Here is an 18,546-nt window from a genome sequence, read left to right on the forward strand (position 1 = left end):
GGATCCCATTGTAGGAAGGATATTAGAATCAAGGAAAGGGCACAGCAAAAGTTCATTGGAACAATACAAGGAATGAGACGTTACAGTTTTCTCACCAACAGAAAACGACGAGAAGGCAGAGTCAGGATAACCACAAGAAGAATGAAGTAAGAAGAATTTATTTTGTACAAAGGGTCATTGGGACGTGGAATGTTTCACCACAAGTGGCCGAGGCACAAACTAGATCAGTTAAAATGAAATTGACAAGTATTTGAAAAAGAATATAAAAGGATACAGGAGTTGGCAACGAAGGAAAAAGAGCTGAAGACAAGCAGGTGAGAAACCCATTAATTACAGCAGACATTATTCCCAGTTCAACAGCTGTCTGAAAGGGTTAATGCCTTTTCAATTCTCCATTCATGGTATGGCTACGCATATTGGAGTATAGAGGATGCTAAAACAAATAATCTTTAATATTGTGACTTGATTCTGACATTCAGTCCTGTTTTACAGTCGCCCGCATTTTCTAAAAGTATTTAATAAAAGCAAACTAATGGCCCTCCACCAGTATCTTCTCGCTAATTTGTAGTCTGTCTCAATCTCGCAGACGGAGCCGCTGCATCATGGTATCATGAGTACCGCGGTACCTCACCCCAATTCATCACTAAGGGCAGGGGGTAGCTGTGATGAGGATGAGCTGCATGGAGCAGCTATTTATAGCATTGAAGGTGTGCCATAAATGAAAGACAACGTACTTTAAAATGTATTTTCTTTCAATTTCATCCTTCTCTCCCTCAGTCCATTTATTTATTTCAATCCTTTTCCATTGCTGTTAATTCCCACGTCCTACATTTTCACAGCTTCTGGGTTTCCTTCCCCACCCCCCCTCCCCCCAAAAACACACCCCTATTCACTGAAAACTAATCTTTTGACTAGTTCAGCAGAGGCAGGGAGGGTATGTGTTCAAGCTGTAAGCTTGAATCATTGTCTACCACTGACTCGTACTCATCAGAACGCTCCATTCTACCATGTTTGGCAAGGCATTTATTTTCTTTGCTGTACACAGAAATTAAATTCCTTTATCATAACCAGATTCATATATAATGAAATAACCATTTAATCTTTAGCATTGTTAATGATGCTCATAAAATTAGCTCATCAGAAAATGAACTGAAACTCAAGACAACCCATTAAAAAGTCAAACTAAATTTTAACGGAAGAAATTGACGCATAAAAGTTGGAAGATTATTAGCTTCAAGTAGAAAGTGATCTAATCAGAGGTAACATTGTCATACAGTAACTGCAGTGAAATTACCACTTCTGGTAAGGCTGCCTTTAATGAAAGACAAGGTAAAGATGCTGGACACGAGCTCACCTAAGTTGTGGCGCTTGGACTTTGCGTGCTCGTGTATGTGTTTCTTGGTGAAACAGCCAAAGAAGACACAGTACAGGCAGGAATGGAGTCGGTTGAGGTGAGCGCCACACATGTGACAAATGCAGGATTTTGCCTGAAAAAAGAAACACACGTGTTAGAGGACAAACGGCGTTGGAACAATCACAAACAGGACATGGGGCCATTTCACACAACAATCTACCACCATTCATTTGCATTGTATCCCTTCTCATTCAGGGACAAGTAACAATTCAAAGCATAAGTAACGCTGCAACCTGCACCCAAAGGATTTTTTTTTAAACCCCAAGTATTCAATGAGTAGGTTGGAGAACTCCATAAAGCTGCATACACCCATTTTTTAAAGTTGCATTCTGTTGTTTCAAGCTATTAAATCCAGGAACAAAAACACACAAAAATATGCACGTTAACCACAGGGCTAAACTGACATTAAAATTCAGGTCTCGCATTGTGCCTTCCCCAGCTTGCTTCACAGCGACAGGTTTTATTTCCATTTCTCAGTACCGTTTGTTGCAATTGCCGAGTTTTTAAAAAACAAAAAAAGTTCAAATCAAAGCCAGTGATGTAGACATGGGGAGAATAATCACAAGACAGATCAGATTGGCACCATGGAACAAGTGGTTACCTACAGGGTGAAAAAGAGAGTGAAGGTACCTCCAGGAACTGGCAAGTGGTAGCTGTGGGTGACAATTTAGAGACATGAATAGCCTTTTTTGCAACCATCACCAAGTGTCCAGAACTGAGTGTTGCCTATCAACTGGGACATGAAATCGAACAACTGGCAAAACCTCAGGAAAGATGGAGATCAGCCAGAAGTCCCTGGTTCCCACTTGAACAATGACATAGGAAAGAATAGGGTAGGGGCAATGTTCCCTCTAAACCGTGCAGCCGCGCAGTAAGAGAAAGGTCCCGCGTCGGCCGCTCGCCGGCTTCCCCATTGTAAATACTATGGACTAAAAGAAACAGGCCGCACAGAACAAAGTGCAGCTCACAGGGAACATTGGATAAGGGTATTGCAAAAAGGAGTTAGTTACTACATTAAAAAAAAGTCAAGCCTCATGGGAAGTAATCTCCAAATTACTCCCAGTGCCATGCGTTGGGACAATTAGGAAGACGATTAGACACTTCAATATGAGGCTTCAGAAAAGGGAGGGTTGTAGATTCCGGGAATGTTCGGAACAGTTCAGGAGCACGGAGAGCCTTTACCCAAGCAGAACCAATACCCTCAGGTAGAGGGTAAATAGGACAATGGGGAGAAGTGAACAGCCGTTTTTTGCAGCCATCAACAAGAGCCCAGAATGGAGTGCCACCTCTTAACTGGGACATAAATCAAACAGGGGGAAAAGAGAGACAGAGATTGGCCAGAAGTGACTGGTTCCCACTTGAACAAAACAGCAAGCTAGGGGGAAAGGGAATTGTCAAAGATGGGGAAGGAAAGAGGGACACATTTTTACACATTAAGATGGTAAATTAGAGGCATGCAGGCTAAATGACAAGAAAGCTGAAAGGGAGAAAGCATTCAAACAAACAAGTTGTCTTTGTATCGATGCCTAGGAGTATTACAAATAATAGGAACATAGAAACAGGAGTAGGCCATTCAGCCCCTCGAGCCTGCTCAGTCATTCAATAAGGTCATGGCCGATCTGCGACCTAACTCCATATACAGTACCCACCTTTGGCCCATATCCCTTAATACCTTTGGTTAACAGAAAGCTATCAATCTCAGATTTAAAATCAATTGATCTAGCATCAATTGCCATTTACAGACGAGAGTTCCAAACTTTGTGTAGAAGTGTTTGCTAATTTCACTCCTGAAAGGCCTGGCTCTAGTTTTTAGACTATGCCCCCTAGTCCTAGAATCCCCAATCAGTGGAAATAGTTTCTTTCTATCTACCCTATCTGTTCCCCTTAATATCTTGAAAACCTCGATCAGATCACCCCTTAACCTTCTAAATTCTAGGGAATACAAGCCTAATTTGAGTAATCTCTCCTCGTAACGGAACCCTTGGAAGTCCAGGCATCATTCTGGTAAACCTACGCTGCACTCCCTCCAAGGTCAATATATCCTTCCGAAGGTGTGGTGCCCAGAACTGCTCATAGTGCTCCAGGTGTGGCCTAACCAGAGTTTTGTATAGCTGCAGCATAACTTCTACCCCCTTGTACTCTAGTCCTCTAGATATAAAGGCCAGCATTCCATTAGCCTTTTTGATTATTTTCTGTACTAGAAGCAGATTGAAGGATATAATGTAGTAGCAGTGAGAAACCTGGCTGTTGCTCAGGCAAGATTGGGAGCTATACCAGGAGTTTAAAAAGGATTGATAAAATAGGAAAGGATGTTTCTCTGCTGTCCATATCCTAACTCGCACCAAGTCCCATTCACCCATCACCCCTATGCTCACTGACCTACATTGGCTCCTGGTTCAGCAATGGCTTGATTTTAAAAAGCTCATCCTTAAATTTCAAATCCCTCCATGGCCTCACCACTTCCAATCTTTGCAACCTCCTCCAGCCCTCCGAGATCTCTGTGCTCCTCCAATTCTGGCTTCTTGTGCATCCCTGATTTCCATCGCTCCACCAATGGCAGCCATGCCTTCAGCTGCCTGGGCCCCAAGCTCTGGAATTTCCTCCCTAAACCTCGCCGCCTTTAAGAAGTTCCTTAAAACCTACCTCTTTGACCCTATCCTTATGTGGCTCGACATTTGATAACACTCCTGTGAAATACCTTGGGACATTTTACTACGTTAAAGGCGCTATATAAATGCAAGTTGTTATTTTTTTTTAAACTTGATGCTGAAACTACATCATGGAGGTAGAAATGAGCCACCCAAATTAGAGGAAACATTATAGGTAGTGTCAAAGAACAGGAAAAGATCCAAAATACTGGTGGGAGTATTCCATAGATCTGTTGACTTATAGAATGGTTACAACACAGGAGGTTGTCCTTTGGCCCGTTGAGCCCGTACTGGCTCTCTACAAGAGCACTTCAGTTAGTCCCACTTCTCCGCCCTGTCCCCGTAGCCCTGCAAATCTTTTTTCCTTCAGGTATTTATCCAATTCCCTTTTGAAAGCCACGACTGAATCTGCCTCCACGACCCTTTAAGGCACTGCATTCCAGGTCATAACCACTCGCTGTGTAAAAAAGTTTTCCCTCATGTCGTCTTTGGTTCTTCTGCCAATAATCCTTCAATCTGTGTCCTCTGGTTCTTGACCCTTCTGCCAAAGGGAAGTTTTTCTCTCTCTACTCTGTCTAGACCCTTCATGATTTTGAACACCTCACAGAATCACAGAAACCCCACAGTGCAGATAGAGGTCATTTCGGCCCATCGAGCCTGCACCGACACATATCCCACCCGATCCCCGTAACCCCTACACCAACACATATCCCACCCTATCCCCGTAACCCCACGTATTTAATCCCCCTAACACTAAGGGTCAATTTTATCATAGCCAATCAACCTAACCCGCACATCTTTGGACTGTGGGAGGAAACCGGAGCACCCGGGGAGGAAACCCACGCAAACATGGGGAGAATGTGCAAACTCCACACAGTCACCCGAGGCCGGATTCGAACCCGGGTCCCTGGCGCTGTGAGGCAACAGTGCTAACCACTATGCCACCGTGCTGCCCCTATCAAATCTCCCCTCAACCTTCTCTGCTCCAAGGAGAACAACCCCAGCTTCACCAGTCTATCCATGTAACTGAAGTCCCTAATCCTTGGAACCAGTCTTGTACCCTCTAAGGCCTTCACATCTTTCCGAACGTGCGGTGCCCAGAATTGGACACAATACTCCAGTTGAGGCCGAGCCAGTGTTTTATAAAGGTTCATCATAACTTCCTTGCTTTTGTGCTCTATGCCTCTATTTATAAAGCCTAGGATCCCGTATGTTTTTTTAACCGCTTTCTCAACCTGCCCTGCCACCTTCAATGATTTGCACACATACACCCCCAGGTCTCTCTGTTCATGCACCCCCTTTAGGATTGTACCCTTTAATTTATATTGCCTCTCCTCGATATTCCTACCAAAATGTATCACTTCACACTTTTCTGCGTTCACTTTCATCTGCCATGTGTTCGCCCATTCCACCAGCCTCTCTATGTCTTCCTGAAGTCTAGCACTATCCTCCTCACTGTTCACTATACTTCCAAGTTTTGTCTCATCTGCAAATTTTGAAATTGTGCCCTGTACACCCAAGTCCAAGTCATTAATATATATATCTCAAGAAAAGCAGTGGTCCTAGTATCAACCCCTGGGGAACACCACGGTGTACCTTCCTCCAGTCCGAAAAACAACCGTTCACCACTACTCTGTTTCCCAACACTTAACCAATTTCGCATCCATGCTGCCACTGTCCCTTTCAGTCCAGACTTAGAGGAATGTATACATATGCAGATGAAGGCGGTCTCCAAGAAGAAAATATGGTGGCACTGGGAGATTTTAACCTGCGTAGAGGTTTGGGAGAGGAATAAACAGCACAAGTGGCAAAGGGAATAGATTTATTAAATGTATTCAAAGTCGCTTTCTAAAGCAGCACATTTTCAACTCCGCAATGGAGCAGGTGATACTTCACTTAGTCATGAGCAGTGAGCCAGGAATAATTCGCGATCTGGTAGTAAGAGTAGCACCACAGAAATACGGACCATGATGAAACTGTTAGACTTGAAGGAGAGAAGAGGATCACAAACCAAGTTAAAGAAAGCTACTTTTGAGGGGGACAAATAGGTTGGAATAGAGTGGGAAGAATCTACAAATAAACTGGGGAATTTATGCAAGAAAGGTCACTGGTTACAAGACAGAAATTTGGAACCCATGTACATACACCTGGTGGGGGCAAAGGAACACTTCGGGCGATGCAAGCATTGCTTACAAGTGGTTAGGACAATGTTAAACAAAAGGAGGTTTATATAAAAAAGGTGAAAAAACAACAGCAAGAATGAGGACTGATTGCTTTCTGTTACTCAAAAGCAATCAAGAAAATAAGGACGCCAAAAATGAGCAAAGAATTGGAAACGGTATGGAAGGCAATAATGAAGGTTTTAATAAGTACATCAAGCAAGAGAGTGTGGTAAAAGGAGAAGATGGATTAAAGTGTTTAGCTATGCAGGATATCTACCCCGAGAGGTGCCGGGGGAAGGCCCTGAGAATCAAAGACGCGAGCCACCCCAGCCACAATCTCTTCGCCCTGCTCCCGTCCGGTAAGAGATACCGAAGCATACGGTCTCGTACCAGCAGGTTTCGAAACAGCTTCTACCCCCAGGCCATAAGACTCATGAACGAATAATTTATTATTTATTACTGTTGTTTTATTTATTATTACTGTATTTCTATTAGTATTTTTTATCATTGTTATGCCATATTTATTCCAATGTTGGGAGGACTCGTAAAAATCAACATTTCATTGTGCAGTACACACGTCTGCTGCATATATGACAAATAAAATTGAATTGAATTGAAATAGAAGATAAGGGAATGGCAGATGTGCTTAACAAAATGATGAAAGACACAAAACCAGAGGTACAAGAAAGGCGAGAGATTAGTGATAGGGAGATACTTACAGGGATTAGAGAATTGTGAAGGAGCACAGCAAGTGCTAGACAACAGGCCCATCAGCAGAACCAAGGGTCGACACCAAAATGTTATTTTTTCTCTTTTTATTTCCAGTTATGATTTGATTTCCAACATTAACACACGTGCTGCTGCTTTATGGGTCAAATTAATTTATAATCGATAGATTGGGAATATATATATTTGTAGACCTTCCTGATCATTAATGTGGAGTTCCACTTTAAAAGATTATTCTGTTTATACTAATATCTAATGAACTGTTTGAACTCGGGTTATTTTGACATCAGCAAGACAACTGTCCACCATCACGATAGCAAAATCACCGTTAGTTGCTTGTGCAGCAAAGCTCTCAGCCATGGGTACTGGCCAAGGAAGATAGACCAATGACCTAAGTTGCAAAGTCAAGAGCACAAAATTCAAATAGGTGTCAAGAACTGTCAACGATGTACTACTGTACCTCTCTGATCCACTGGTTTGCCTTCCAAGTATCTTGACTTGCAACAAGAAGTTTGGTACTTTGCCAGGTATGACGTGGTCCAGGTGCTTATCTTTACTACAGGGGCACTCTAGTAACCCAGTCCCAGGCAGTAAAGCCTTAGGCCAGCTCCGCAGTTTCAACTGCATCATAGACAAAGCTGACCGTGAGTCCAAGTGGAGACCCTCCACATAAAATGCAACAGTTAGCATTTATTTCTTTCGATCCCATACTAATTATTTTAGGAATGTAGGAATGCACAAGACTGGAAGAGACCACTTCATTTCTGTGCCAACTATCCATCGAGCTCTTTTGGAATTTGTCAACACTATCCAGCCCCGCTGTGACCCTGTGCAGTCTGTACCATATACTCATTACTCATCATCCTCTAAACTGTTCATCTTCCAAGCTGGAATCCGTACCCTCCTATAAAGTCCATGATTTTGTCCAACATATCAGGATTACGTTTATAGTTATCAGTTGTTACCTTGAATACCTCAAGAAGATCTCATGGGAGCCATTTTTTCTCCAGTATAAAAATTCCCTGCCATCCCAGATTGTGCTTGTTGCTCAAATGCCTATACGTTATTGTCCCTTCATCTCCCACCCAGGCTTATCCCAGAGGTGGCGAACCTTGACATATTGCTCGACTGAGCTCAGCTTAGAAGAAACATAGAAGATAGGAGCAGGAGTAGGCCATTTGGCCCCTCGAGCCTGCTCCGCCATTCAATGCGATCATGGCTGACCATCCAATTTCAGTACCCGGTCCCCGCTTTCTGCCCATACCCCTTGATCCCTATAGAAACATAGAAGATAGGAGTAGGAGAATTCTCCTGCTCTTCTTCACCCGGCACCCAGCTACCGACCATAGAGCACATATACCAGAAACGCTGTTTACGGAGGTCACGGTCCATCATCAAAGACCCTACCCACCCCAGCCACAGTCTGTTCGCCCTCCTGCCATCTGGGAGACGCTACAGATGCATTCGCACCCGTACGACCAGATTTAGGAACAGCTTCTTTCCCAGGGCTGTCATCCTACTGAACTCCACAAATAAACTCTAAAGCCTGCACATCTGCCAATGCACTTTATTATGGTTATGTTTATGTTAATGTAGTACAAGCCAAATGTATGTTGAATGTTTAAATGTCTCAATCTAAATGTACACTCTCGGGAGCCGCAAACCTACATTTCGTTGTACTGCACTTGTGCACTAACAATGACAATAAAAGTTGATTTGATTTGATTTGATTTTGAAATAGCGTCATGGGATTTTTTACATCCAACCGGAGAGGGAAGACAGGGCCTCGGTTTAACATCTCATCCAAAAGACAGCACCTCCGACAATACAGCACTCCCTCAGTACTGCACTGGAGTGTCAGCCTAGATTTATGTGCTCAAGTCTCTGGAGTGGGACTTGAACCCACAATCTTCTGACTCAGAGGCGAGGGTGCTACCAACTGAGCCACAGCTGTGTAGCTTCTACCTCTAAATCTGAATCAGTCTCCAAAACTGCTTCCTTTCACCTCGGCAACGTGGCCCCCCTCCATCCCTGACACCCTAATCCACCATCATCTCACAATTGAACTTCAAAATATTCTCAACAGCCTTCCCCTTCTCTAATTCATAAACTACAAAGTCATCCAGAAAGCTGCAACCCACGTCCTTGCCCTCGCCATGGCCCACATCCCCCCTTCATCCGTTTTGCCAAACTTCACATGCTTCCCAAGCCTGAGAGTCAACCAAGATTCTCAATTAAAGCTTCAAATTCCAACCGTACCTCAGAGATCTCCTCCAGTACTGTGTCCCTGGACATATCAGTCCTCCAACATCAGCCTACTTACTTAGTGTTCTCCATTCCTTCCACTCCATCAATGGCTACTGCTTCAGCTACTTTGGCCCACCCTCAACATTCCCCCCTTGTCATCAAAAACTGACCACACCCCACCCCCCCCCCCCCCACTCGAGTTTTGCATTTGACTCCTCCGGACTCTCTTCCATTCCCCCAGCCGAGGGTCCATTGGCTATCCAAAACCCTGTAAAGCGCTCCAAGCTTTCGTTGTGGTGTTGAAGGTGTAGTTGTAGTGATCCTTCATTCTACCCTCTCCATTACCAAGATGTCTCCACTACAAGCTGACCAGAATTGTACCTAGCATGCCTGGTAGGACCAGACCAGTTCATTCTGCAATTTCATAGCTCCTTATAGTCTCTGCCTCAACAGTTAGTTGTAGTAAGGCATTCCAAATTCCGCTAACTCTGGGGGAGGGAAGAGAACTAACCACCACCACCACCACTTATTCTAATGATAAACCTCAATCTATGCTCCCAAATTGCTGAATCATCGGTAAACAAACAATCTTTCCCCGTTTAACCACACAAAATTATTAGTGAAAATTTCTACCAAGTCTCCCACTGCCCCTGTACCCTCTGTTCCAACGAGAGCCCCATTTTCCAAGCCTTTCATTCCCAGCATTGCTAATGAATCATTATGTCCTTTCCATGGATCTAAATTCCCCATTCCTTTCCTCCTACAATCCATATAGCCTTAAACTAAAAGCACGGCATCACCTAATAACTAGCACAAAAGCAAAATACTGCGGATGCTGGAAATCTGCAATAAAAACAGAAAATGCTGGAAATACTCAGGTCAGGCAGCATCTGTAGAGAGAGAGAAACAGAATTAACGTTTCAGGTCGATGGCCCTTCGTCAGAATGAAGGGTCATCGAAAGGTTCTAAAGGGTCATCGACCTGAAACGTTAATTCTGTTTCTCTCTCTCTACAGATGCTGCCTGACCTGCTGAGTATCTGCAGCATTTTCTGTTTTTATATCACCTAATAACTAATTAATTCACCTACTTTTCACCCTCTGCAGTAGCCTCCATTGGGGCTTTTGGTCCTTTGCCGAGATCCTTTATCAAAATAGATTTTCAGTGTATACTCAATCAAACCTAAATCATCTTTCTTTCACCCTTCGGTAACAAAGGCTCCATGATGTATACATTTGGCATTTCCTATTCCAATGTGCATTACATTAATAAAAACAGAAAATGCTGGAGATACTCAGCAGGTCAGGCAACATCTGTGAAGAGAGAAACAGAGCTAACGTTTCAGGTCGATGGCCTTTTCTGACGAAAGGTCATCGACCTGAAACGTTAACTCTGTTTCTGTCTCTACAGATGCTGCTTGACCTGCTGAGTATCTCCAGCATTTTCTGTTTTTAATTTCAGATTTCCAGCATCTGCAGTATTTTCTTTTTGCATTACATTAATGTCCATCAGCATTACCGTAAAAACCACGACTGAGCTCTTATGAACACAGTGCTCCTCAGATAAATATTAATATCCCACAAAATGCTCTTGAAACATTTCAGCCACTGTAGACATCAGACATGCCTGTAATTCCCTTACATACTTACAAATATAGATTGAGTTATTGATCGTCGGATGCAAGTACCTTATGTGCGCACTTCCTCAAAATATTAACCATAGCCTCACCTGTGTCCTTTTAGCCTAGGCTTCACATTAATCCTCTGACAACTGCTGTGAAGTCCTCCTGAACATGTTTGCACTGGAGATGAAAATCAGTTGGTCTTTACATTTATTTCCTCGAACTTCGCAAATGTCAGCCATCCAAGTGCATGACATAGGGCAGAAATCCATCAAACACATTATATCCCAGTGTAGCACCACATTTATGGATAAGGAACCCACACTTCCGTGCATTCATTCTGGTCCTTTCTGTAGATCAAACCAATCTAATCTATGATGCTATGGGAAGTCAGATTATAAACAGAATTAACCAGATTTATTTTCATGCCTTCGTGAACATGTGGCAATGATTCATTAATGTGGCATTAGGCAGTGTTGACATGTTGTCGAGGTTCAGAATCTTTAAAAACCTCAGAATATTTCTCCCTTGCTGGGTAAATCAAGTTTCCTCAGGCAAGATCTTGCCTCCAGGAAACCTGCACATAACAATCCACAGGACATCCTATGCTGTTGGTGACATTTCTTCCCCATCCAGAGACTTTTGGGGGAGAATTCCACATATCCACTACCTTCCGTGATAAATGCTTCCCGATTTCACTCCTGAACGGCCGGGATCTAATTTTAAGATTGCGTCCCCTTGTTCTGGAGTCTCCCACCAGAGAACAACTACTCATTCATCTCATTGCTGGTTATGGGATGTTGTTGAATGCAAACTGGTTGTTACATTTGCCCACACAACAGTCACTGCAATTTCAACGGCAATTCATTGCATTGCATGCACTTAAGACATTTCAAGGCATGACTAGACACTGTATAAATGCAAGTCTGTGTCTCTGGAAACCCCCCCTCACCAAAAATAATGGATATTTGAAGACTCCCATAGAGCGTAGCTGATTCGGGGTCAAGTGACACCTTTCAGAGAGTTGTATCAATGTCTGTTAAGGTGGTATTAAGCTGTAGGATATGAATAGCAGTGGTCTATTTCTCCTCCACCACCCCGCCCCCCCCCCCGCCGCCTGGAGATGGGGAAAGTAATAAGGGGCCAAGATATGGTGGCGGAAGTCCACGACAGAAATCACTGTACACAGGCTCTGAATGCTAGAGTCAGCTGTGACTCTGTTGGTGGCACTCTCGCCCAAGTCAGAAGGTAGTGGCTTCAAGTCCCACTCCAGAGACTTGAGCACATAATCCAGGCCGGCACTGCAGTACACAGAGAGAATGTTGTCTTTCCTACATTACAAAAGTGACTACACTTTAAAAAATAAAGTACTTTGTTGACTGTCATCCACTTTGGGATGTCTGGAGGTTATGAAGGGCACTGTATAAATGCCTTTTCTTCCTCTAGACTTGCTCAGTGAATTTTAAAAACTTGATGTACTGGATCCTTGTTGTAGAGATAATCAGTGACATCACAGTCTAACCAGAAACTCCCCATTAAGCAAAGCATACTTCCAGAGGATACAACAACTATAACTTCTGGGGAATAGTTTAGGATGGGTCTCAAAAAAGCAAGGATGGGAAGAAAGCCCTCCCGTGCTCACATTGGGCAGCTGTTGTCTGCCAATCAAGAATTGCAGCAAGCAGACGACAATGTCTGGCGTGGTGATAAATCACTGACACTCTGTCCCTGGGTGTAAATTGTATTTTGCTTTCTCGTTCTCAACTGTACAACAGCCGACTCCTTTGCTCGGTGCGGGGGGGGCCTGAAACCCAGAAACAGCACCAATGCTAAATGAACCGACTGCCACCCCTCAAATGTCTGTTTTTTTTTTTTATAAATGCTTTGATTGGAATTCCATTTTTTTTTCTTCTTCCGGGGCAACTTTCTCCCCTTTTCTTCATCTAACTGGCCTGATTAAGTTTACAGCCAGAAATCTGGTCTACAACTTGCTGCCAAGTGCCACCATCGCCCACTCCCAGAAGACACCAAGGTGCCGACCATCCTCCTCCAGCCCCCCACCCAGGTGCAATTCTCCACTCTAATGTGTTCCGAGGTTCCTGCCTCCTCCACGTAGCTCAGATCAAAAAGCTGAATGAAACAGGACTGAAGAGTGTTATCCCCTGCTCTATTGCACCGATCAGTAGCTGCTTCAGCTTTCACAGTTTTAATGTAAGCACTGGTCAGAATTGGCCTTTTTTTTAAAAAAAGCAGTGCGATCAGCGATTCAGAAGCTTTCACTCTGATCTTCCATTAATAGCCTCAAAGCAATTGTTTTTCCAAGCCTATTTTCTGGAAGTTTCATGGATTCAGGTCAGCCTTCCTTATATGGTATATAATATATTGGTTTACAGCTTTTTAGTTTTTCTGGTTTCTACAGCGGCGAAACCAAAAACTACAATTACCCTTTGAGGAAGCACCACCAGCCCAGCCAAAGCGCTAAACACAAGGAAAGAGACAACAGGTTACATACAGGTTCTTCTAATGTGTACGGAGCTATCCCAGTGTTGTTCCATTCCCTGCAATGCACCAGGCACTGCAGCAGCTTGGAAAATAACAACCAACACTGCAGCAGTGCAGAGAGTCACTGAATCGACTGCCATTCCAAATACCTATTTGCCCGTCAGTACTGCAGCGTTATGTACAGCTCTATTTGATGAGTATCGATTGCAAACCTAATGGACAATTTACAATGGGATGGGAGGAAGCCTGTGAATGCTGCCTTCTGCTGACTGTTCAAGTCAACTTAAAAGTAAATAGAGCATTTCATTTACTGCTGTGTTCTGCTAGAAAGAATAAAAAGTGTGACTCACAGTAACTTACCGTTAACCAGTGATATTTAATTTTCACAGTATATGACAGGTACAGTGTCCTTTCCCAGAAAACAATACCTTAAAGCTCAGCAGATTTATCCCATGAGCGAGTGATACGGACCAGGAAGGTCACAGCTTCAGTCGCTGAACTAGCCGATTTCCACTAAAGCAGTACTACAACTGGCCCCAGCACTCCCAGATTCTTGGCTGTTTCCAGGCTTCCCATTCCTGATCATTATCCCGTGACGCCTGTTGGAAGTGTCCATGCACAGACATCAGGGCAAAGATGGGACTGACTTCAGCTGCGATACAGTCACACAAAAGGAAATATAAAGCTGAACCTTGCCCAGTTTAAATGGATCGAGAATGTCAATTCGAAATTTGAGGACACCAAATTAGGAGTATAGATAATTGTGAAAGACTATCAGAAGACAGATACACTAGCAGGATGGACAGATAGCTGGCAAATGCAGTCCAAATGTAGCAAAGTATAAAGTAATGCAAGTTATAACTAAAAATAGTAAAACGGAAATGCAAATTAATGTACTGTAGTAGAACTGAAGTGTGCAAATAACCAGGCCATTAAAAAGGTGGCAACGTAAGTAGGTAAAGGCATTAACAGGGAAAAAAAAAAATCATCACAGCAGAGAAGATTAATAAGCGATTTGAAAGAAGTCTTTAAGATTATGAAGGGTTATGATGAAGCGAAAGGTGATAGATGGTTTGAAATACATGGCAAGGCAGCAACAGAAGGTAAAAATGTATGATAATCACAAAAGGAATTGAGAAGATTAGCAAAAACTTCTGTACATACTGGTAAGCAATGTCCTCACCAATAGAAGTTGAGCAGTGGAGAACAGTTCAAACTAGTATGGCTGTGGAAAGGTAAACAAGTATATAGTGATGGGGGGGAAAAGTTTAAAATAGTAAACACAAGAGGGGAGGTAGAGACATGTCTTCATGCAGATAAGAGAAGGTAAAAGGGGGAAAGAACAAGAAATAACTCAAGAGTAGGAATTGATCAGGATTGTAGTCTTTATTTTTAATGCTTTGTACATCTGCATACACAGTTGGAACTAGAGTCACAAATTAGAATGAAGGAACATGATGCCGTACCCTTCAAGGAAACTTGGCTTCAGCCAAGTTAACACTGGGGATTAAATATTCCAAGAGATAAAGGGGGCTAGAAATGGAGAGCAGGTAGGGTCACTAATTAAGGATGCAATTCGAGATATTAAAAAAAATAGTTTTATTGATGGTGCTCAGAAGGCGTTTGTACCAGGTTGCATAAAAGAAGTTAACAGGGCAAAAAAAGGGTCTTGACAAAGGGTTTGACCCAAAACGTTGACTATTTTCTCTCCAGGGATGTTACCTGGCCTGCTGAGTTTTTCCAGCATTTTCTGTTGTTATTTTGAATAAAAGAAAGATCTGTTAGCATACTGAGGGGCTGTAGGCCGCCAAATGGTACAAAAGAAATCAAGGATGGAAGTTGTAATCATAGGGGACTGTTATCCTAGTTCACCTTGGGTTAGTTAGACAAACGTTGGTGGTCAAAATGACAAGTGGTTCTTGCAATGCATCCAGTATGCTGCATGTCTAACAAGGAATGATGCCCTGGTCAATCTGGTTCTGGGTAACAAAGCAGAACAAGTAGGCGGGTACTTGGAAAATAATGACCATAGTGAAATGAATAAACAAAGAAGGAGTCAAAGATAAAGGTGCTTGACTGGAAAATAGCCAATTTCAGTGGGATGAAAGGGAACCCGCCCCAGATTAATTGGTTGGAAAAAAAATAACAGATCAAAACAACTGACAAGCTGTCAGAGATAATTAAATACAAGAGATATAAGATACAGGTTAAAAAAATTCTAATAGTAAATGTGGTGTGTAAAATGTGAAGTACATTTTAGGGAGCATAGTGAAAGCAAGTATATGTTAGATTGTATGATTCATTGAGTACAGGAACAGTTCTACGGCTACAGATACATAGAACTTTAAAGGTGGGGATGCAGTTAAAAAACTCCATAAACAGTTAAAGTGGATTCTGGGTGTGATATAAAGTGGCATTCAACATAAAAGCAAGGAAGTGGTTTAGATTTTTTACAGGACATTGATGTACAATGGAGGAGTCCTCTCCACAACGTAAAACCTCACCATTTAAGGTGCATTTTCTTTCCCTATTCTTACTTCAAAATATATTACTCGAGATGTTTCTACATTAAACTGCATCTGCCACCAATCTGCCCAAACACAAGCCCCACCCCTTCAATCTGGCATCAAATTGATACTGTTCTCTCACTTCCAGATCATTTATAATCTATACAGTAAATAAGTACAATAGTCACCTGCGGGAAAACCAATCAATACTCTTCCATTCGGAGAAACTTGTTGATTCCCTACCCTTTGCTTTCTACCCTCCAACCATCTCACTCCATTTAATTCCAACTACAATCTCTTGTGCGGTACCACATCAAGTGCTTGCTGAAAATCCATACAAACTACATCTCATTTAATCTAATCTCATTTATTCATTCAAACAATTATAGGAAAGATTTTAGAGCCAAAGGTTATAAAAGATTCACTAGAAAGTTACAAATATGAGCTTTGCAAAAAACATCAGGCATTAGGTTCAAAATCAAATGCAATACCTCAAGGGCAGTAATCTCAGGATTGCTCCCGATTCTATGTGCTGGGCAAGAAATAAAGCAGATTAGACAGGTCAATGTATGGCTAGAAATATGATGTAGGAGGAGGGTTTTCCAATTTCTAGGAGTGTGGGAGAAATTCTGGAGCAGAGAAAGCACTACAGATGGGATGGGCTTCATCTGAATCAGGCAGCACCCACATCCCTCCAGGAAGAGTATATAGGCAGTAGGGGTGAATTTAAACAACATTAAAAGAATTTCTATAAATAGATTTGCAGCAATCTGGTTCAGAAAAGGAAAGGAACCACTGAAAAATTCCAAAAGGTGACGTATCAAGTGATCATGCATATCAAATATACAGTATAAATTAATTCTTCTCTGTATTAAAATGACTATAGACCATCTCCCTAGCACAAAGTTCATGAGGGATGGAGTAAATAGCAAAATAAATTAATTTCAGATAACACAGTCACTGATAGGCTGAGGAAGACAAGGCACCAGACCCAGTTGTACTTTATATAAGGGTACTTGAAGAGGCTATCAAAAAAAGTCCCGTCCTAAGAGAATAATTAGAAACAGGTGTAGTGCCCAAGAGTTGGAAGCAGGTAACTGATACAGGCACAGGGAGAGAGTCAGGAAACTATAGCTCAATGAGCCCAACATTGGCTGTGCATAAAGTATTAGAAAGCATCCCAAAAGTGTGAGCCAATGAGACCTATTCGTTTTTGGGACAAGCCAAATGGATTGCAGCATCTTTTCCAGTCCTGTGCTATCCTATGTTACTATTAAGAGCTTAAACTTATAAAGAAAGGCTTAAACCGTTGGGGCTTTTCTCAAGACCACAAAAGATTAAGGGGGTGGGGAAATCAAAAGAGCCATTTTCAAATTATGAAGGGCTCCAAGAGGGTAAAGAGTGAAAGATTATTTCCACTGATTGGCAAAAGTGGAGCACAAACCAAGGATCATCGCTAAAAGAACGAAGGTGGGCAGGAAGTTTGAAGGAAAATGTGCTTGGGAACACGCTGATCCCTCCTATCAATTGTGGTTCTGCTTGACAAGGGGGTGGGGGTGGAGGAAGAGAAATACAGCTCTTCAAACTTACGGCATCAGACAAGAACAAAGCAGAGAGAACAGAAAACGCTGGAAAAACTCAGCAGGCCAGGCAACATCCGTGGCGAGAGAAACAGAGTTAACGTTACAGGTCGAAACCCTTCTACAGAACTGGAAAAAAGCAGGAAATGGAACAGATTAAAAGGCCAGTTTGGGGGCTGGGAAATGGGGGAGGGGATAAAAGGACAAAAGGGAAGGTCTGAGAGGCAAAGAGACATTAAGAGATATTCAAGACGAGACGAGATGGTAATAGGACAGGTAAAGAGACAAAAGATGGCTCTAGATGAAGTGTGAAATGCGCTGGCAGAATGAGAGACAGTTGCCATGTGGGACAGAGAAAAAAAAGGAAAAGGCACAAACCAAAGGTGTGGATAAAAAATAATAGGGGCCGAGGTTATGATCTGAAATTGTTGAACTCGATATGGAGTCCGGAAGGCTGTAAAGTGCCTAATCGGAAGACGCTGAGCTTCCGTGGAACAATGCAAGAGGCCGCAGACGGTGAGGTCCGAGTGGGAATGGAGCGGTGAATTGAAATGACAGGCGACCGGAAGCTCGGGGTCACCCTTACGGACTGAACGGAGGTGTTCCGCAAAGTGGTCAGAACAAAGCAGAGGGTGGTTTCACCACAATGCAGATAGGAAGCACTGCTGAAGGTATTAAGTGCACGTCAACGCTCAGCATAAGAATACACAAACCAAGGCTCCATCAGCAAGACCCTGCAGAACGCAAATTTGCAGAGTGAATGCTGCTGGTGTAATACGAGAAGACTTCTCACATACCCTCCAAGGTAATGCTCCTTGGGGTCAAAGAAAAAGATTCTCAAAATGTTCTCATACACTGATGGTCTACAGTCTCGAATCCCCAACCTTCATTCGTAGCAGTATTACTAGGTGCAGTGGCCCCAGTATCCAACCAGCTCCCCGTACACGACAATGACGACTTGCATTTATATAGCGCCTTTAACGTAGTAAAACGCCCCAAGGCGCTTCACATGAGCCTTCACAAAATTTGACAGTCACATAAGGAGACATTAGGACAGATGAACAAAAGCTTGGTCAAAGACAGGTTTTAAGGAGCATCTTAAAGGAGGAGAAGGGTAGAGAGGGAATTCCAGTTATGGGC

At 42.8% G+C, this 18,546-nt stretch overlaps 1 protein-coding gene across 3 annotated transcripts in view; it reads right to left on the minus strand.

The window, feature by feature from the left end:
- The window catches only part of usp22 (ubiquitin specific peptidase 22), a 98,411-nt gene that overhangs the window by 53,758 nt on the left and 26,107 nt on the right, over positions 1 to 18,546 (minus strand). For 2 of the 3 annotated variants that reach the window (XM_086000171.1, XM_086000172.1), the window contains exon 2: positions 1,355 to 1,487. The exons of the other annotated variant lie outside the window; for it this stretch is intronic. In XM_086000171.1, the coding sequence (XP_085856297.1) occupies positions 1,355 to 1,487 (133 nt within the window). The remainder of the gene's footprint in view (positions 1 to 1,354; positions 1,488 to 18,546) is intronic. 3 annotated transcript variants of the gene reach the window in all.

Source organism: Somniosus microcephalus, chromosome 11, assembly GCF_052327205.1.
Source record: "Somniosus microcephalus isolate GS21.2 chromosome 11, FLI_Smic_1.0, whole genome shotgun sequence".
In the NCBI taxonomy this organism is placed as follows: domain Eukaryota; kingdom Metazoa; phylum Chordata; class Chondrichthyes; order Squaliformes; family Somniosidae; genus Somniosus; species Somniosus microcephalus.